Here is a 22,191-nt window from a genome sequence, read left to right as displayed (position 1 = left end):
TCCTAAATTATTTCAGTGTTTTGGAAAGTTTGACCACAGCTCTTTTCTTGCTGTCCTAGGAGCGAAGCCAACAACCGGACTCCTGTATGTCACATGTCGGCTTGCTGCCTCCTTCACGTAGGAGGTGGACAGATAACTGGAGTTTACATTGCACACGGTCTTAAATGCTGCCTTCCAGACGAGCATCATGGTTCACAGTACTCTTCTGCAGACCTGATTAAATCGTGGTTAGTTTGCTGGTCTAGCTATACCAGTGAGGACTGCAACGAGTCACAACTTGTGATCAACGTAGGTGTGCTGGCAAAAGGCCCTCATGCAGACAACCTGGGAGCGAAGCTAACCAAGTCCCGGGTGAGGCAGGAATAAGCTACAATGCTGCAGAAGTTACTGCTCCACCGGGAGCCCTTTGTTGACAGTTACTTGTAGAGCTTGTTAGCACAGCTCTGCTAGCAGAACCCAGCCTCGGTCACTGCCTCGCCGCTAAACCTTGATGTTTGAAGAAATGCAAAGGTTGTCTGCAGAAATGAAATGCAACACATTGCTTGCACAGAACTGCTCGGGGCTGGTTGCATGTACCTGAGTGCCACCGCTCACACACACAGCTGTGGAAAAGGCATCCCACTACGTGCCTGGCAAAGTGCTTCCACATCACAGAAACCCGGGAAAACTCTTCACTGCTAAAACCGCCATTCCCTTCAGGAGGCACCTCAGATCTTACACAGACACTTGCCAAGGCACATGGCATGTTCATCCGAGCAGAAGTGGTGTGGACAGATCTCCTGATTACGCCTCAAATTCTTTAATGCAGACATAAAAACTGAAAACAATCTTAGCTGGATACAGACAGAGAGAAAACCTTCCTGTAAAGTGCACATGACCAATACACCAGTACAGGTTTGCAGAGCTCCTGAGAAAGTGTTATTAGCCATCATTTCCAGTTATCAGAACGGCAACATTTTTACTCCTTTCCCTTGAAGTCCCTAGGCAATAATGAGAACAAGAAACACCCAGCCTTCATTTGTTATATATCTCTGCCTTCGTAGTTGCAGAGAGTAGAGCATAGGTATAGTCTCAATCTGTCTCAGTGGGTCCCTGATGCTGAGCGATAGGGTGTAAAATTAATTCCATGCTCCTAAAATGGGGATTGGCTTTTAAAAAATTGAGAAATTGTAATTTTCAAGACGACTGCCACTGTCCACTTAGCTACCCTGCCTTGGGTTGCACTTGAATGCCAAGATGTGTCCTGAACACAACCTCTTTCGTGCTTTTACAAAGACTGGCACTTGTTATTGCAAACCAGGTAGCATTGCTTACATGGAAGAGCAACATTCAGACTGTACAGGCAAGTCTAGCGATACTTATCTGCTGGAAACAAGGAGACAGAATCGTGGGATCAGCCAGCTTTTCTTACAAACTGTCACTGACCACAATCTCACCCTTCAAAGCAAAAGCTAATCAGAGTTTGAGTTTTATCCTGAGCACTATGAGGGTAGAAAGGGAAATAAAACAGAGACAATATAGAATTCAAAGGAGTGGAAATACTGCGCTACATCAGCAAAAGAGCCACTTTATGGACTTCACAGCCACAGAAGGTCATGAGTCAAATGCTGTGACTAGATTTTTAAATGAGCCAAGTAACTTTATAAGCATTAATAACGTAGAAATTATGCAAGCTACAACAAGGGCAATTATGTCTCATGCTTTATGCCATAAACTGCATTGGTGACAAGAAAAAAAATCCTTCCTTTCCCCTGGCATCAAGCACTGCAAAGTTGCATGCAATATTCCCCTCCCCTCAGGAGCTCCAGTCTTGGGCTGGGGCCTCTGGGGACACCTCATGGGTTACCCATGGGCTGGGCTGGTGTAAGAACTGTGTGGCTGCGTTGTTTGAGGATCAGGTTAGGCAGAGGTAGAACACAACCCCTGCAGTGTTGCACATTTATTTTTAAGTGGCTCGTGCACAGCAAAAGCAAAAGATGCAAGAATTCCCCTAAGCCTGTCTTAGTTTCTGGCAGCTCTTCTTCTTTGCAATGAAATCCTTAAACCCCAAAGATCCACAAGAAAAAAAAATACTAGAAACATGTTGCAAAGTCAAAACAACTTGTACACAGAGCAGTTCTGTCTCCAGTGTTCCAGGCCAGACATTTACAGAGTGACCCTTTTGCCCCCTCCCAAAATTAGCACAGCCTCTTTGCAGAGGTCTGCGCCAAGGCAGGCTCAGCTGTGCTGAGCGCTTCCTGACTGGGAATTCTTTCCTGGGCCGATTCTCAGCACCTCTGGCAGGGACTAAACTCAGAAATCCTCTGTTGCTTATTGTCTTTCAGAGGATCATCTTAAATATAGGATGGAGCATGCCACAGCTGGGGAATAACACAGAAAGTTATGACACAGCTTTCACAATGCTTTTTTTCTTCAGAAAAACTCTAGTTTTGCTAGGCAGTGGAATTTGGATGTAGAGCTGGAATTTGGTCATTCACACAGCAGGCAGGGGATGCAGCTGGGGTCTCCAGACATGGAGTCTAGTTTGCACACCACAGGGTTGCAAGACGTAACACTAAACACCTCTCCTGAGTCATGAACTGGGCTAAGAATAAACTTTCAGCCTTAATGGGGACTTGCTAAGAATTGCAAACTCCAGGCAATTTGCTAATGTGATTGCTGCTCAGGTATTTGTAAACAGAAGACAGAGCTGTACAACCAGTTGTGCTGATGTTTCACTAAAGAACATATCTAGCGTGGAACAGATTGTCCTGTCCATAAAACACGTGAGCCCGGTGCTATCTAATGCCTTGCGCTTATAGCCCAAATCAGTGTTCAGGTCTGTTGACACCCATGCCCAGGCTGCAGGGGGTCCTGCAGACCTTTTGGGTTTTACTGTTGTAGAAAGGAGCTGCGTTTATCTTTACTAGTTACTGCAAGATCTCACAGGACTGTAACAAGAGTCCTCACAGCCTTCTAGCTCTTAGCCTCTTGGTTGTTCTTTAAAGACATTACATGGGGTTGAGATTTAGCCAAGTATGTGTGAGGAAATCTCCCTCTACTGCCAGGCCAGGATGCTGCCTGGATCAAGGATCCAAATATTCCCTCCTTCCAGCCTCAGACACTTGCATCTTTTGATTCCCAACCCACATCAGCTCAGTGCTCAGGAAATGGGCTCCATGACCGTACCTTGCGGGACAGCACCTTGCTACCGTGAAAATAGTGCCAACAGTTAACCGTATCCAGGTCAGGTGTGTTGCCCAGCTTTGGGAGACTACTTCTGCAGCTAGGCCAATGCACAAAGCTTTTCTCACAGCTAGCTACAGCACTCAGCACCAGATATTTCCTCAGCATAGCGCTCGATGTTCAAGGATCTGCATCAGAATTTAACGTAGGGAGGAAGAAATCCAAGAATTTACAATGGATCTTGTAGAAAAGCTCAGACATTTTGCTCTAGATCCCAAAAAGGAGTCAGAGAGCAGGTCTCATTCTGGGGAACACAAAAGCTCATCCTTGTATGTTGAGTCCTTGGTCCCACTAGTGAAGGCATAGTGATAGTGAAGGACCTCAAAGGAAGCAATTTGGGAAGCTGTGAAGAGCAAAGGACAGAACAAAAAGCAGCTAAAGCTAATGTTTAGCACTAGGTTTGCATCAAGGAATGGATACTGGGAACAAAATGAGACAGACAGAGCTCATTCTTCTGATAGCCATTTGGAAATATTCATCCCCAGCCTTTGCTGATGCCAAACCTTAGCTCAGGGAAGCTGCAAATCACAAGTGTGGCCTCCTGAAAACCTGGAACGGGGAGTGAAAGAAAAGAGGAACGCCAGACCTCAGCAGTAGGGTTTGAAACAATCATTACTCAGCCACAGGAACACACAACAGCCCTTGGAACAGTAGGACAGGCAGATACAAGTACAAACGGAGAGAAATTTTTAAACCACTTACGCGGGAACCTCTCTTGCCAGGTGGTCCTGGTAAGCCCGGCAGACCTGGTGGACCCTAGAAAAATAAAAATAAGTATTAATGATGGTTCTATAACAGGATGGTGCTTCTGACAGTATTTCAGGGAGACCCATAATACAACCATTTGGAGAAGACCTGGGGAGAAGGGCCAGTTGTAACACCACAGCCAGAATTTCCCTTCAACTTATGCTGTTACCATAAAGGGATAAAAGCCATGCACAATAACATCTGCAGAAGCATGTATTTCCATGGAGTAGAGACAGAGCGTTCACATCTTTCTGCTGTGGACCGCGTTCCCGTGATCACAGCTGTGTTTCACGCTTCCAGTTTCCTGGACCCGTGCTGTAACAGGGGTAACACAACTGCCTCTCAGCTTTGGAGTTTCCTGCTACGTGCTAGCATGCAACAGAAGTAATGTGTTAGCACCTTGGCCAGGGAGGAACATTGTGTGGTGTAATATATACCAGCTGAGGATGTATAGTTCTTGGTATTGTAGGTTCCTACATGAGTTGCAACATAATCATATCCCAGCACTTCATATTTTAACGCAGCGTGTTATAAAATGTAATAAAATTGATGTCAATGTTGGAAATTCTTAAATATGGCTCTGTAATATAGGAGAGGTCAACTCATACATGTCAGAGTAGTGGGGCTTCTTGGAACAGGGTGAGAACAACGCGGAGATATCAGGCGCCCAGCTGTACACTGATCTGAAACAGGTTAGGAAAAATACTTAACCAATGGGGTTTGAACTCCTTTGAATTTATTCATTTATTTATTCATTTTTTTTCAATGGACTGGAGAATTCGCATTTCTGGAAAGCCATTTGCAACTCCTAATAACTCCTCAAAACTTCTTTTCCCCCAAGCCAAACATGTCTAACAAGAATAACTGTTAATTAAAGTGTCTCCCAGAGGATTTATATTCTAGTAGCTTATTACAAAAGACAAGTTTTCATTGCATCCATGGGAGAAAGCAATCCAGAGCAGCAGACTGAAGGATGTTTGGAAGGCAGCCTGAGCTCTCCAACCGCGCAGCAGCAACGCTCCACGGGGAAGATGGGTGCATTGCACAGAGCAGGTGCTGCGCAAGCCCCACGGCCGCACTCTGGCCCCAGCACGGCCTCGCTCCCTTCCCGCTGGGTCGTCTCTGTAGGACCTCACGTGCACGATCGCCCTGAGCGGAGCCTGCTGCGAGGCTGGCCCTGTTGCTGCTGAAGGATTGCCAGGCAGGACTGCTCAGGCTCTGCAGCGTGTTACTGGCCCCAAGGAAGAGTGAGAAGTTCACGATGTCTAATACGGGAGTCATCAAGTGCGTGATTTAGTAACAAAAATAAGCCCTGGAGATCCCTACCCTAAACCTCACGCGCAGGATAAGATTTTGAACAGAGGAAACCTGCCTGAACCATATGGGTAACTGACGAATAAACATTCCCCTGATGTTACCAACCCTCTTATACATAAGCAGCAAATTAATTAGCGTAAAAGAGATCTTTTTTAAAAGACATCCAGCCAAACTTGGTACAGTAGAAAAAAGTCAGGGGAGGAGTAAGCAAAGCCCAGGGTAGGTGTCTCTGTGCTACTAATTTGTCAGGTCATCAAATGAATCTTAATGTATTTTTTTTCTGTAGTCATTTCTATCTGTAATAAAGGTGACAAAAAAAGGATTGTTTTAAAAGTGTAAGAGCCTACACAGCATAGAATAGCTAATGCCCCACACGTCGACACACGGGGATGGACTTCTACCACCATATCACTCACTGCTACTACCCAACACCGTTGCCTGTCCTGGAGATTTCCAGCCTCTGTAGCTTGGGACGCTTCATCTGACCTCTTTGCAAGTTGCTTATTGCTGCCTAACACAGTATTACTGGTCCTTGTATTAACAACCCTCATTGATACAGCTGACCCTCATTTTAGCAATACACACAGAATTTATCCTGCCATTGTGCCAGCTCAGGGCCCCATGCATAATGCAATTATATAGCTGTGCAAATAGACACACGAATGTAAGGTTTTTTTTAAGCCTCGTGTATAATTCTGCTCCAGAATCCAGGCTTTTATTAAAAAAATCCCCTTGCCCTTTTAGTTGGGAAGATAACTATCAAAACACGAATCCGATGCAATTGATCCAGCGACAGTGGATAGAGTTTACCAAAGATTAATTCAAGTCCTTAACCTCTTCTCCATCAAAACCCATCCCCATTTACCCCTAGAAAGAGAAGTAAAAGAGAAGATGCAACTGCCCGAGAACTGCGTTCCGTGCGTACCAGATTTGAGGTGACCTTTTCCACCTTCTTGCTAACAGCAGCTGCAATTGCACTTGGCCACTTGAGTAAAAACGTTCTCCAAAAATGTGGGCTGTTCGGAATAAACTGAAGCTAACACAAATATAAGGAGAGAGTTAATACCTGCACTGGAGTGGGAATACGGAGTTAAGGGAAAGGCATTTAGCTCGACCAGCACAGAAAAAGCAGTACATAATTCAGGAGTCCCTATCACTTTGCTTTGGTTTAATTTGCCTTTCCTTCAGCCTTTTTTTTTCCCCTCTCCTGAAGGGTAAGAGGAATAAGGTGACCGTAGGATAAGTGGCTAAAAGTTGCCAGCCAGTATGTTAACTGCATAAGACAAGAGCATGACCACATACAAATTAGAAGCAAGCCAAGGTGGAAGAGGACTGGGGTAGCTGGATGAACACAGGCAGTTGTTAAACACGATACACTGCAAGACCACCTTCTAGCTTCTCACATGCTTCCTTGGTGGTTGGATCGGATGGGACACGTACTGTGCCTTCCTAGTGACTCATTTCTCCTCCACCCCGTGCCCTATACATATGCCTCTATATCATTCAGCTCAAGTCCTCGAACAAGAGGCCCACGTCAGACAACTGGCTTTGGCTGGGGAGAGCGATTCCGAAATACACGCGAAGAAAAATGCACATCCGCAGCAGCAGCCAGAAAAGAGTAAGACTGGATCAGGGCCCAGCTACTTACAGATGATGGATGCAATCCCACTTAAAATGCAAGGCTCTCAGACACGGAGAGTAAGAGGCGTCTATCAACGAGCCACCGCGCAGCAAACCAGTAAGAGTCTGCCTGGAGGTAACGCCCAGGCAGCCCCTACACTCACCAGAGACATCTCCACTCTCACCCCTAATGCAGGGAAGAGTTAAACTGATCACACAGAGCCTGTGTGGTCCTTTCCATTGTACCCTTTAGAGCATCCCTGGGGAATTCCATAGGGAGCAGTGGGCAGCGCTCGGAGAAGCAGGAAGGTTTCCTTTTCCTGGCAGCCAGAGGAAGATATCACTTCTCTGCTCCTGCCCTCCCACTGCAGGGACGCCCCACGAGGTCGGCAAAGCTGACAGCCTCCTGCAGCGAGCTACCGTTCCTCGCACTTTGGTTCTTGTCTCTCTGGCTTCTTGCCTACTCCCTTCTGCAAACTGGTGGCGGAGAACATACACCCTGTTATCACACAACGCAAAATCAGAGATCAAGGAGAAACACGGCAGAAGCAGATACTCTCTCTTCTCAAGCCAAACAGCTGAATTGTTAACCAGCCTGAACAGTTCTGTGAAGCAGCTAATGGCAGCCGCATAAAAGTTTAACCCTTCTCGGTTTCCCACGGTAGCATTAGCAACAATGCCTGATCCCACCAAACGATTATAGGATTTATTCTAAGCTGCTGCTGGGAAACTCTCTAGCGCAAAGGGGACTTTTTTTCCTTAGCTTTTTGAGCTTCAAATTGCAAATGGAAAATTAAGTTGTCTGAAAGGGAAATACATCGAACCCTGAGGACAAAAGAAATCTCACCATTTCCTCTTGCTGCCGAGATCAGCCAGTTTATACCTCTGCCTCTCCCACATCATGACCCCCCTCACCCGGCTTCCTCTGCCTGCAGCAATGCCGCTGGGAGCTGGGTGCCTTCAGATCTCAAAGCCTGAGCAAGGCTGAACCTGTTCGGAGAGGGCTTCAAGGGAAGCACAATTGGTACAGGAACTGGTGCTAGGGATTTGGGAAACGACTGGCTTCCTTTTGAATGACTGCTGAATCAGCTTGCTCAGATAGCAAAGTATTCCTGTAGTCGTTTCCCCAGGGGCAAGTACTCAGCCTCCTAGCAAAAAGCAGACAATTACTCAGGACACAATTCAGCTCCTATTCCAGTGCACATTGATAGACTGACACATCTATGTTTTAAGGTCTCTCCTTAAAGAGAGAGGCTGCTACCTCCCCTCTTCTGTACCCCTGCACAGCATTAGTGGCACAGTTCTCCTTTCTCCCAGAAGTGGTTGTTTCAGAGGTGGGCATCCTGCACTGCAGGGACCGAAGAGAGAAGAGAGAACGTTCTTCTTTCCCAGATGCTAACTGCATGTGGTGAAACCCAACTTAAAACGGAATTCAGAAAATGCATCAAAAGCTTCTCCTCACATTGCCATCAAGTTCTGATCAGTGACTTTACCCCTGCAGATAGAGAACCTGCCTTGCTTTCTTCCTGGAGGAGGAGGAGGCATATTTCACATCCAAGGCCACTGCCACAAATCCACCATTTAGTCGTGTATGTCTGGAAAGCACCAGCGTGGAGGGATTGAGCAGCTACAGGGGCAGCACTGGAATTAAAAATCCCCTGCTCAGGAGAACAGAAGGGGAGGAGAAGACCTCATCTTCAAAAGACATGCCAACCCTGCTTCACCTCACTGTCCTTGCCAGGCACTGCGCAGAGAGGGCGACAGGGCCTAAACTAAAACCTGGCTTGAAGTACAGCCTAAAACAAATCTGCAGTTTTGGGGAAAAAAAACCACAGAAACCAACCCAGCACTTTGGTTACTTTCTTCTCCAAGGCAGGCTTATCATATTAAATTTGGACACATCTGGGTTTCAACCAGTCTAAAAAGAAAAAGCCCTCATAAATCTGGCAGGAACTGAGATGTTGGTGGAAAGCCAGTCTTGTAATACGATTTCCACAATAGACACAGATGTTTATTCTGGGTCTGTACAACACCTATTACAGAAAAGTCCTTGTCCACAATTGGATTCCTAATAGAGTAGCAGCACAATACATAGCAAAATTTTAGTATTCCAGCTTGATGAAAGTGGCTTTTCTATAGAGACATTTTGGGAACAGTCTCTGCAGGAGGCTCTCGAGCAATCTCAGACCTTGGAAGAAGCTCTGAAAGGCTGTGAAGAAATAGGGGGATCCCATACCCTATCACTCACTTTCTATTTTTAAAGATTTATAAAAATACTTGTATATATTTATACAATACATCCCTATATCCCCTGCAGCACATTTATCTCAATCACACTTTCAACTACTGCTCTTCAAAATGAGCTTTGTCTTACGCAAATAGAGCTCTCTGGTGCTTAGTCATTTGCCTGCAAGAAGATTTCCCTTTGGGGATAGTTCTGGTTAAATTAGCAAAAAATTATGATCCAACTGTGTGAGTGAGGCTAAAACTTTTCCCATGTATTACACAAAGCATGCGATCTTTTTTTTTTATTAATATGACTCATTCATTAAGAGACATTCAAACACATTGTGTGTTCCTTAATTTATCATAGGCTGTCAGCCTGAGTAGCCTTTTCTGGTACAAGGAGGACTGAAAATAGGCACTTCATATTTTATCAGCATTCCCAATCACCTCTCTCTCCCCTACCCACTGATTGAATTGGCAAGGATTGCTGCTTTATGAAAGGAGCTGGGCTCCAAGACAAACTGCTCGTGCGGAAGATGGCAGCTGGAGCAGTCTAGACTGGGGACGCGCTCCGAAACACATCTGCTTTTGAAAGAAGGCTGCCTGCCAGAGCACCGCCACACCAGGGTTCGAACCTGCGGCTCCTGGCCGTGTACCGCGCTGCGCGGATGGAAACTGGAGGCTGCTGGCACACCCGCCCGGGGACTCTTCCGGCTTGGATAGTTGGGGAGTCATTTGAAACACGCTGCCTCCCTCCCTCCCTGCCCCTCTTGCGTTACTCAGTGCTTCCACAGCCTCTTAGTGAACTCAGCCCACTCCTCTGCACGTTCAGCATCAGGTATGGTTTTCTTGCTCTAAAAATAACCCTCGGACACTAGTCAAAAGAGTCAATTTGGGGCGTTTTGTTGGCAGGGGCAAAAAAGCTATGGAATTACAGCCTTATTGTATAGGAGGAGAAAAGTCCAACTTGGGGTACGCTGCGTACAACCCAGCTAGACCCCAGGGCTGCGCCAGGGCAATGGGTTTCCTGCAGCTTTACCACGTAACACAGAGCATGCACATCCCATCAGGCAGTGCTGATGGGCAGGGGAGAGGGCTACAGCCCCCTGAATCTCCCCATCAAACCTGCTGCTGGTATAGACAAGCAAACAATACCCCATCCGCCAAAGGATTCAAAACACCTATCACATCACAGCCTTGCAAGGGCTTGACATGCTGGCAACAAAATACTATTTTTCTTTTGTGGGTGTCCAAGCTACTTGCAGCCATGTGCTGGGGTCACACTGCTCCGCAAGCCGAGCAAAGGCCTGCTTGGCCCCGCACAGGGACGGGAGATCTCGAGCGAGGCTCGGCAGAGGTGCTGCAGCCGTGGGGATGATTCAGAGCGACGTTTGCCAGCTGCTGAGTCAGTGCTGAGTTACTGACGTAGCATGATGCTTAGGTGTTCTTTTTGCTACTTCCCCCCGTCCAAAAGAAATGTAGAGCCGAGATCCCAAATGCTTGTGGTTATTAATGGTTCCCAAGAAATTTTTCTTTTTTAAGAGCACATTACCCTTCCTTCTCTATCCGCCCAGAAAAACCCAACATTCCTGAAGAATTAACGCTCTGCCATGAGTTGCATGTGGGACGCAGCGTCTCCGTTTCCTGTTGCGCAGCACCGTGGTGGTCTTTCGGGACAGATTAATCCATGGAGGGCGCTGCCGTTTACTGCTAGGTGAACAGATCCTTCCAGCCCCTTGCTTGCACTCCTCTAACCATGCGGGCACCTCCCTCAATTCTAGGGAAGGGGCCCTTCAGCCCAGCTAGGACGATGCCACAGTTATTTTGGTAGCATGCACAAAGCCAGAACTGCAGAGACCACAGTGCCTGAGTCATCACTGCCTCCCACCCCAGCTGTCAATCACATCCCGATTGTGGGATGATGAGGGTGAGAGATGGTCCTTTCTAAGTGGAGAGCCGGACAGGCAGGGTGCTGCTGGCTGCCAGCCTGCCTCTGCCCATAAACCATTACCAAAGTCGCCCCAATCCTTGCTGAAAAGGTAGAAGGGAGTTTCCCATTCACACTTCTCTGCCCGGCGTGACAGTCGTCTTGAAGAGACCTTGTATCAGGCAACAAAACTGGGAAAACTAATTAATCATCTTATCCTTCCACCCGTGTGCCAGACTCCATGTATGACATTCCCAGCCCATAACCTGCCCCGTCCAGGGAAAGCGCCGGGTGCGATACTGCACGGCAGAGCAGGAAGGGCTGTACTGACCTCATCAGAAACGTCTGCCCAACAACACGGAGACGGCGCCAGGTAATTACTCAAGCACGGAGCATTTATCAGCACTTGTTCTGAAACATGCTCGTCTGGCCATAGAAGTACTACATTAATTTCTCAACATGTCATCCCCATTCCGGTCTTTTCTCCCCTTTCTCTTCCCACGTCAGAGACATCCAACGCAGTATGGTACAGAGATCTCCGAGTGAGTCACAGGAGCTATCAAGCACCACACGGCAGCCAGCTCCAGCCGAGCCATAACCTTTCCCTTCCAAAGTGCCGACTTTGTTTCCAGCAGTCAAAGAGGATAAGGCCAGACGGAGCCTTAAAATGTTCTCCTTCCTCTCGATTCAGGACTCCAGTTGTTCTCAGAGGGGATGGAAAAATCCTGCCATCTCTTCCCTCAGCCCTCCACAGCCTGAATCCATTTCTTTGCTATGATTCACAAGCTGAGAGGGATTTTCCACTCCAGTTCAATAATAAGCTCTTTACATTGCAGGGGGAAGTGGGGGCTTGGAGCTTGGTCACCCTCATGACACTTAAGGGCAAGAAGGTGCAAAAGGCCAGGATTTCATTGGGCTCAGAGCAGGCCACCCAGATTTACCCCTTACAGGTAAGTAGTGTTTTAAGAGAAGTTCACAATTGCTGAATTTCTCCTCTTGGAAATATGCCTGAAATGACTTTCCACGAAACACAGAAGACTGCCCAAAGATAAAATCACTGAAGCTCATTCTGTCTACTCAGGGATTTAGCAAAACTTCTCTAAGTACAAAGACTACACCAGGGATGTGTGCCTGTAAAGTCAGGCAGGGGCGCAGGCCTGCCTGCGCTGCACCCCCCTGCCCGGGGCAGCATCCTCACCTCTCCCAGAGCTGGGAACCTTCGAACAAAACACCCCCACGAGTGACTCCCCACCCAAATTACAAGGAGAGAAATCGCCACGCTGCTTTGAAATGGGACAGGCACGAAATGCAAACCTTGAGGGCAAGCACCATTGAGGGCTTAGCAAAACACAACCATTTCACTTTAGGTGTTACTTGCAACAAGGAGCAGCACATCTGCAGACAAGCGCTCTCGATTGTGTTCCTTAAGCTAGTCTCAATATTTCCATTGTAAACCCTTCTTTCACTATTTTAAGAAGTCAGCTGTAAAAATTTGCTCTAGGCTGGAACTTGGCAACTAAAGACTCTGTCTGGGAGAAACTTATTTTACATGTACAACCCCTCTCTCGTATACACAATATAGCAAAAGGCTTCGGTTGGAACACTAAATCCTCCTAAAAGTTGGCCAGTTTAAAGATCCTGTTTGCATTCTTGCATTTGGAAAAAAAAAAAAAGCTAGCAGATAATTAGTGTGGCCTGACTGCTTTTAGCATTACAAAATGTGTGTATACTTTTACGATAGCCAAGATATACACCCTGAGAGTGGTTATTGTGTGTGGAATGCAGTAGTTAAATTTATAAAGGAAACTCTTTGTACATTTTAAGTGTGGGCTATGAGAAATAAAAAAAAAAATTAACTTATACCTTAAAAACAGAGGAGAGTGTTTAAAAAAAATAAATCCTGAAGCAACCTCTGTAGTTGCATTTGCTGAAACAGGGCACTTTTCTGGAAATGGGAGTTTCAGGTACAAAACATATTAATAACTAGGGTTAAGAAGTAGTTAATTTGTGGCACGTTTTAGAGGCACCTGGGTTTTCCTTGGAAGGTAACTGGCAGTTCTGTCCTCTTGGCCCTGAGTAAAACCAGTGGTGTGGAACAGAGCCCCAACCTGGCCATCAAAATTTTAACCAGCAACTTGTAGGCAGGAAAGTGGGATTTTTTTTTTCTTTTCTTTTCTTAAATCTACCATTAAGCAGCAACTTTAATCACAAACTTTTAAGGGGAATCCACCACCACAGAGCACTCAAGTTTACAATAAGATACATGCTAAAATTGTAATCATCAGCAATGTAATAGTGCTTGGCTGCTACTTCAAGTTGTCACACTCCACTAAGCTTTATAGAAACCCTTGTTTCTATAGGTTTATGGTCTGCCAACCATTTAGCTAATCTGCAACTGGAAAGAGTTAGCATTAAGAGCTTTAACTTACCTGAGGTCCTCTCTCTCCTTTCACTCCTGGATATCCCAGTAAAAACGGAAACGGAGTGGGTCCGAGCGGGTCAAAGATTTGATAGCCATCAGTTGCAGCTGGGGTTGTGAGGTTGAAGGCCTGTGCTCTGGCTCTGGAGACGGGACGGGCAGACCCCAGGGGTGGTTTGGTGTACACCAGAGGGATGTTACTAGGATCCACTTTCCTGGTGGGGGACGGCACGTGCTTCTTTGGAATGGGCCCGTTGCTTGGGTTCTGCAGGGTTTGCTTTAGGGTGACAAAGTGGACACTGCTGGTTGTGTTATCAGTCATCCTCCTCATTGGCTTTACAGTACTGGGTGCTTCAGAGGGTTCAATGGTGGGCTTTTGGTTGATCTTCTTTTTGGTCTCTTGCTTGGACTCCTTCCTGCCGGCTGTGGCAGGGCTCTGGCTTGTTGGTGAGGCCTTTTTGGCAGTGGGAAGGGGATTTTTCTCCATGCGTGTGCTGGGAGTGGGCCGAGACACCCTGAGGGTCGTCACCGTCCCCCGAGGGACCGAATGGGTGGGTGGCTGTGTTTCAGTACTCAATGGAACAGAAGATGGGGCCACTGCGACCTTTGTGGCTTTGGTTGTCAGTTTTGGCAGCGATGGTGGGGATGACACCAAGGTGGCGGTTGCTGCACCTGAACCCCGAGACTTGAGGGGTGCAGTGACCCTGCCAGACTCCAAGGATGGGGCAGCAGTGGTCAGGTTTCTCAGACCCTGCAGCGAGGGGTCCATATGCTGTGGGGTACGTGGGGAGGCACTGGGATCCCTGGGCAGGAGGGGGATGAGGGGGGGCAGGTTTGGCCGGTAGGTATCTGCCTGCCTGCACTGTTTTTTTAGGTATTTACAGTAATGATGAGCTGCCTTGGCGGAAGGATAAATATCGAACTGGCAGATGGCTCCTTCAAACTGCACGGAGTGCTGGTTCATCTTCCCAAAGAGGAAAGATCCATGTGGATCCAATGCCTCGTCCTTTTTAAAATGCAAATCCGCATGTACTCTGCGCTTCCCACAAGAAGTAAATAAAGTGACTGTCTGGCCACGGATATTGATGGCCATATTGTGCCACTGGCCATCATGGACATTGTAATCAAAATATACAGAGCGCTTGTGGCCCACATACACTATGATCTTCCCAGGCACAAACTGGACCCCCAGCTGCAGTTTTTTCTTTTTGCTCTTGATAGCAAAGAGAAAAGCATTGTTGATGCGGTGGGAGCAGAGGCTCAGCACTAGGAGCAGGTCAGAGCTGGAGCCTGTGGGGAGGATGGTGCTGACCGGTGCTTCGACACGTGCTCGCTGAGTGAAGATAACCCCTGATTTGAAAGGAATGACCCCTTGAGGAACCGTACGTGATGAGGACCATCCGCTCGATGGCCTTTTCCCTGACAGGCCCAGTCTTTGAAGAACATCCACATCTGAAAGGGAGACACAGAGAAAATGTGAGGTGCTGGGCAACCCAAGGGCTGGATGGGTACGGGGGTCAAGCCAGTCCATGCAAAAGGGTAACAGGACACAGGAAACCCCAACCATCCTCTCACACATACATGTTCAAATAATCAGAACAGAGAGCATGCAGGTCTTCTGCACATAGCGTGAGGAGCAAGTGCATGCTCAACTTGGTCATCAGCAATTGCCAAAATGCATCAGCTCCATGGTGCATCTGGCTAGCTCTCCTGTCCCACCAGGGACCAGCTCCAGATGTTCTGGAGGGAGCTGACTTCACTACAAGGAAATTTCCCACTGAGCACCAATAGTCCACTTCTCTGGGATTTAATTCTGAGTACTGACCACACAGCTGGAAAGGAATTTGAACAACAGACTGAGCTGGGATTGCAAAATTTTATAACCCCAGAAGGCAAGGAACAGAACTTTCAAAGGGAGCAAAAGCCTTGTATCTGTCTCTCTCCAAATTAGTAAGAAGCAGCTTTTGATCTTTGAGACTCTGGAGAGTTTAGGGAAGCAAAGGTGCCTCCCAGCATGAAAAAAATTGCACCTAGATTTCACTGAACCACTTAACATTCTCAACAGCAGTACTTTTTTTTCCCCAGAAGATCATCTTACAGCCTTAAATTATTTTAATAAGTTGGAGGAACCAGACTTGGTTTGTGAAGAGCTGAGAAATTAGTTATGGCTGCCACTAGGCAGTAGAAGAAGCACTGGCCTCCGACATTTGTCACCTAGGAGCTGGGTGCCTTGTTCAAGAGAGAGTGAGAGGGATTGCTGTCCAGAGGCACCTATCTTTCTCCACTGACTCCAGGAAAAGTCTGCAAGGGTCAGACAAGCAGAATCCTCTGGTTTCTGGCCCCAAGGTCTAACAGAAGTCACACACAGCTCGGAGTCCAAGACAGATTAGCAGGCAACAGCAACACAAACTGGAGCCAGCTGGCAGCAGTCTAGCTGAACTACTTAACTGGGGGAGATGCTGAGGTCTACATGAGAAAAGCTGCAAAGGTAAAGCTGCAAAGGTAAATGTGCCCAGACCTGAAAAAGGTGCTCATGTGCCCAAAAGCTTGTTCTCTTACTCCAGCTCAAACATTTGGTCTAATAAAGGATGTTACCTACATGGTATAGACAGATAAATGTAAGGCTATACTGATTACCATGATACTACCGCTGTTGAAAATGAGCTAGGATAAATGTATTTCCTTCCCTCTTCCCTGCCCAAATGCAACCCCCATTACTCCATGACCAGCTAACTCTTGTGTATTTAAGCGCTCTTTGGGGAAGCTAGCCTGGGCTGTATAATCCAAATGCTGATCTTGCAAGGTAAGAATTTAACAATCAAGAAATGTGGCAGTGCCAATCACGGCTGCAGATCAGCTAACATCATGGGATTGCAGCTTTCCTAGATTAAAAGGAAAAGTAAATCAAAGGTTGTCTGAAGAAAAAAACAAACTCCTTTTCTAAAGGGGCCTTGGAATTCAGCCTCTTTCACCCTTAACTATGAAATATTCAGCACAATACCCAATATTTGGAGAACTGGCACTTAAAATTGAGATCCTCGGTGTTGGCCAGAAGGGTTGTAGACTCTAGCCAGTCTGAGGCCTGTAATGTTGCTGGCCAGGAAGGGAGGAGGATAACGAGAAAACCTCTGTTCCTTGACTTTGGCAAAAACCTTGGCCATTTTGGTATGTAAGACCAAGTCAATCAATATTTACTTTGTCTGAGCTCAGCTTTATTCCTACCTCCGTCAGCTTGACTCATTTTCTAGCAGACTACCCTGGAGAAGATGCATCAGATGTGACAGGGGAGGGAAATTTTCCCTCTCTATGCAGAGGGGATAATTTACTGCACAGCATATATAAGTGTTAATAATGGTACTTCCACCATAGTAAGAAATCCTTGGTCCCCCACTGTTTTTCTGCCCAACGGGGCTGTCCTTCAGCATAGCAGAGGTAGAGCCTTCCCCTCTCTGCACTGAATAGAGGAATCACAGCAGTATCTTCATACTGGATAATCTCCAGAGCCCGTGGAATAGTAAAGGCCAAAGCCTGTCTCTAGCAAACTCAAGTGGGATCCTTGCCACAGACTTCAAAGGCATCAGGATTTAGCTGTAAGGAAATAAATTTACCACTTAAACTAGGAGCTAGACTCCAGCTTCCAATTTCTACATGTATTATAAGGTTCTCTTCCAGAGACAGACAGTGGCGTATCTCCGCTAGGCAGAGATGGTTTACACTCCAGGAGCTATTCATTTGGTAGCTGCTCTGCAAAGACATAAGGATGTTTCCCGGCTCAGAGGATGCCGCTGCTGTTTGCAACACCAATCCAACTGCCTGGTTAGCAACTGCATCCAACAGTGCTTAAGGAAAAAAAAGCACAACCCAACCACTCCTTTCACTCAAAACCCACTAAGGTAGAGCCAAGTTCTAGATGCCTACGCAAAACCTGATTAAAACAGACCTCATGCAGGACATGTACGTGGATTTTCCAGCACCAGGTCCAGGCACACAGCTCAGGGCTCCCGCGCACCCAGCCCGTCTGCCTCTCCATCCCATGCTGACTGCCCTGGGCTGGTGGGGCACATCCCTCGGGATGATGGGATGTCATCAACTAACGTAAAATGCAAGGTAATTTTGGCTTCCTTAAGTAGCTCCAAGTTTAGCAAAGCATTTTTTCCCCTTCAAATTTTTCCCTCTGTAGATTTTTCCATCAAAACACATTATTTAAAAAAACCATTCACTTAAAGCTGCCTGGTCCCAGGTACCTTCAAGCTAGCTGCAACATTCCTGTAGCAACATTTGAGCAACTGGGAAAAACTTCTAGCAGACTCTGTGCATGAAGTGAGATGCACAGAGATTCCTGAACAATCACATGATCATCTCTGAAAGAGGGGATAAAATGTTTTATTGCTCTCCTTCCCACCTCTTTCTTTCCCTCCTGCTTTCCCCATGCAAAAAGCTTTATAAGAAAGAGAAGCCAAAAGGCAGGAGAAAAATAACTTGCAGCTTCCTAGATTCCAGCAGCTGAGATGTGATGCCCACAGCCAAAATTGGGTTGAATAAACGCTACATTTCCAAAAGTTACTGCCCAGACAGTCAGTGCACATCAGGTGAACTCACTAATCTCATGGTCTTTTGGATTTGTAACACTTATGGAAAAATCATCCTCTGCGTTCCCCGATTTTCCAGTGTGCAGGAAGACCCCTAAGCCTTATAGCAATAACTGCAGTGTTTTCAAAAGCCCGCGGCATTGCCTTACTTTCATCCTCACACAAACCTATGAACAAGCTCTTATTTGCTTTTATAAATCTCATGGTTGAAAATCCTGAGTGATAATACAGTCTCAGGTCACTGTTTCCTTACAGCCTTTGCTTCCTTGGAAGTTTTTACTGTCTGGTACCCAGAAGAGCAGCCTGTGTCTGACTGGGGGGAAACCAAGAAAGATTTTTTAAATTCCTTTATTATAGGGAAAGTATCTCAGAGGGAAGTTACCTACCACACTAAGGTAATGCAGTAGGAGTGAAGTGAAAGAGTTTCCTTTAGATTGATGGTAACAATCAAAAGACATGGCACCATCCCATAATTATCATGGGAGTAAAATGATGAAGAAAGATGAATCTAAACAGCATATTAAAATCTACTTGAAAAAAGGGACGCCAAGACACAGTATTTGTTCTGCCTCTTTATGAGCTGACATAAAACTTGCTCTGAAAACTGCTTGACTAAGTAATTCAGCCAGATGTTCACCTCTTCTACATTGAAGCAGAATTTGGAAAATATTACATTTTTCAAAATTGCTGATGGCAGGGATGTATTTTCCTCCCCCCCCCCCCCTGTAAAAAGTGCTCCATGGGCTGGCTTACAGCTGAGCATTGACCAACTTTCTATTTTTCCTTCATGTTTTGGAGACTAAGAGGAGAGCCCTGGAGCCTGCTAGTCCACTTATTGTCTACCGATTGCAGAGGAGGCTGTTCAGTTCCAGCATATACTCGTGTAAAGCATCCATGTGGAAGAGGTGTTGCTATTTTAAGAGAAGATGGCTCCTTTACAAACAGATGTTGCAGACATGCTCAGCTCCCACTATCAACTGTAAAAGACACATTTATTTTTATTTTTGTTGACTCTAAAGCTTTCTATCTCCTCTGTGGGGTCACCGATTATTGTAGCCCAACCTTTTGTCCTGTCCCAGCAGCACTGGGGAGGGGATGCCTGGAGAAGGGGTGTAAAGATATGGTGAAGGTGTATGATCACTCCCCTAGAGAATACTTCCCCTACAGCACAGAGACTGAGCCAGACATAGTCATTCTACTATTAACCACCCCTCTGGGATTTTCTGTCCTTAAATTTGCTTTTACTTTTAGAACTCGCATCATTTCTGTATGCACAACATCCTAAGTGCCTGCACAGGCACGATCGGGTTGCATTCAAGTCAAGGAAAAAAGCGTCTACCAGAGACGCTTAATTCCTTAATGCCCCAGCCTCCAGGGGCACTTTCTAAAAAAGCAGTTAAGTCCTAGCGAGTGCAGGTAGATGCCGGTGACGTTTTAGACACAAAGCGCTTCATTCCCACCAGATGGACAGGCACTTCTGAAAATCCTGTGGGGCACGTAATCACCTGTAAAAAACTGGTTCTTTTGCCAGCTGTTAACTGCGTCATCTATATCATCAGTACGGCAAAGATCACCAATAAATGCATTTAATTCTGTGCACGAGGCTCAGATATTATTAAATGATGGTCCTAAACTGATACCAAAGCCCTTGGCTTTTACTTTGATTGAAAGAGGAGAGAAAAAAAAAAAAGAAAGAAAGTGTAATTTACCTTCAGAATTTCCCTGTGTGAATCCCAGGAACCAGGTAAAACATAATACAGTCCAGAGAAAGCAGAATCCCCTAAAATTGGGAGAGAAGAAAAATAATGAGTTTCTACAACACGAGTAACAAAAAGTAGCCCCTCTGTTAAGGGCTTTCTCTAGTGAAGTCAGTGGCAGCATCCACATTTCTCCGGGAAATGGAGAACGGGTGCTCAGCAGAACAGCGCTTGCTTCTGACTGAGATTTCATTTTACTACTTAAAAGTCATCTAAAGCCCACTGGGTTCAGTGGAAGGTTTTCCCACTGGTACTAGAGGGGACCACACCAGTGTTTTGAGACGTAATATCATCAGTGCTAGGTCAGTCGTCCCTTCGCTACTGCTACTCTTTGGCACTCATCCCATCTAGGACACCAGAAATGCAAGAGGATGGAGAAATAATTCAAAATTGGAAGGTCAAAAGATATGCCAGGAGTGCATGTCTGTGAGGACACAGGTAGAAAATGGGCTGACATGCAGTGACGTGTCACCTGCATCTCAGCAAACAAATTCTGAGTCCTGTTGCTTTACTACATGCTTAAAAACATTCTAAACATATGAAATCCTACATGGATCTATTGCTCTTTTTACACACAGATGCAAAGATGAGGGCAGCTTCTAACCACTGAGCACCCTATCCTGTTGCCACTAGCGACTTTCTCATTAGCTTGGTATGGCAGGAAATTTTAGAAAGTGTGAGAGCTGCAGACTCCCAAGCGCAGTGCACTCACAGACCCTTTCATGCCCGAGAGGGAACTGGACAAACCTTTCAGTTAGCTAAACTAAGCCTTGAAGTGCCAGCGGAGAGGAACACTTTTACCAGATAGGTAGCTGTAGCCCCCCTCTTCCCCCGCCAACTTCCTCGATTTGTAGCCAAATAACGAACATAGGAAGCTCCTTGGTTAAGCTCATTTAAAACTGTCAGTGGAAAGTTTGAAGATTGAATTCCTTCATCTTCTGGAGATGATATTCAGCAGCTTGATCAGCAAGAGCTGCTGGAGGAACAGAGACAAAAATGTAAACTACAGAAAGTCCTCAGCCAGAAGAAAGCAGTGTGGGACATCCACAGGTTGTTCTTCATTTCAGCCAAGCCAGTGCAAACACTGGGATATGCAAAGCAATGCCAAAGTGCAGCTCGCTCCTCTCCTCAGATCTGGCAAAGACAAATCATTTATCAAATGGGATTAGGGACCACTCTTCTCCTGCCATCAAGTCTCAGCTTTAGCCCATGAAAGCATCCTCTGAGGCAATGTGTTACCCTGGGCCAGATCCTCACCCAGTGCAGGAGACTCTGTCCCCCAGCTCAAGTGAAGCCACAGTGATTTACACATCAGTGGGGAAACCTGGCCTTGAATGTAAAAATCCATGCAGGAATCCAGCCACTAACTAATATTTTAAGGTTTGAAGGGATTAAATGCTGGAGTGGCCTCGCATCGGCTGGGAAACAAATGAGATGAACCACATCATTCTTTGCTGTTTCCATTACCCCAGCACTGGGCTGCACATATCAGGAGGGGCTGCTTTAGTTTATGCATGAAGGAACAACAGCTTGGAATAGCCAAATCACGCTATTCTTTCGCCATGTCCTATAGCCAGCCATGTGCTAACCAGGAAACCCTCACTATGCTCAAGAGATCTCCGGCTGGGGAGACTTGGGTGTTTTCTGCCCAATTCATCCCATGGGACACAGCTCTCGGGCTGAACACGCAGCTGAGTACAAGGAGAGCCGTTGTCCCAGTTCATTCAGGGGAAGTAGGAAAGGAAGCAGAATAGGATGATCCTTCAAGGCTACCTCCAGCAGAAGTCTTTTTATGACTTAAAAGAGGCTAAAATCCACTTTGCGGAAAGACCTGCGTTCCTGTGCTCACCTCTAAAGGAGCAATGGAGTTTTAAGACGTGGACACAATTCCACACGTGCATGGAGCAAAGACCTCACCAGGTATCAGCAGCTGGGCTTGACTGCCTGATGAGAGCTCAGGAAGATGATGGGAAGGAGGAGACCAACATGATGTGATCTCCAATGGCAGCAGGAGTCCCAAGTGTTAAGAACCCCTTTTCTCTGGTGAGGATCAGATTTGTACAGCTACATACAAACACTGGTGCACACAACACACCTAACTGAAGTCCAGATCTTTTTTTGGAGGGGTACCTTCACAACCCAGATTTGCTTCCAAAATCCCCGTTGACCAACAGAGTGAGGGGAACAAGCCTTAGGGGAAAAATCCAGCACGTAATTTCATTCCAGCGACACTGACGGGGCTATAAAGGAGACGAATGTGCAGTGTGGGATCCAGCTGGCCTCAGCCCTGCTCCTGGACCCCTCGCACAGCCAATTCCGTAAGAATTGAGTGGGGCCAAATGCCAAAACACTGAAGAAAAACAC

General features: G+C 46.5%; 1 protein-coding gene across 2 annotated transcripts in view; it reads right to left on the bottom strand.

Moving 5' to 3' along the window:
* The window catches only part of COL27A1 (collagen type XXVII alpha 1 chain), a 217,981-nt gene that overhangs the window by 133,408 nt on the left and 62,382 nt on the right, over positions 1 to 22,191 (bottom strand). For both annotated transcript variants that reach the window (XM_009476232.2, XM_087753107.1), the window contains exons 5-7: positions 19,780 to 19,850; positions 13,492 to 14,933; positions 3,928 to 3,981 (exon numbers count right to left, since the gene is read on the bottom strand). In XM_009476232.2, coding sequence (XP_009474507.1) covers positions 3,928 to 3,981; positions 13,492 to 14,933; positions 19,780 to 19,850 — 1,567 coding nt within the window. The remainder of the gene's footprint in view (positions 1 to 3,927; positions 3,982 to 13,491; positions 14,934 to 19,779; positions 19,851 to 22,191) is intronic.

This window comes from Nipponia nippon, unplaced genomic scaffold, assembly GCF_047370975.1.
Source record: "Nipponia nippon isolate SJK-2023a ecotype South Korea unplaced genomic scaffold, ASM4737097v1 scaffold_16, whole genome shotgun sequence".
Classification (NCBI taxonomy): Eukaryota; Metazoa; Chordata; class Aves; order Pelecaniformes; family Threskiornithidae; genus Nipponia; species Nipponia nippon.
This window is presented reverse-complemented; position numbering and strand designations above follow the sequence as displayed.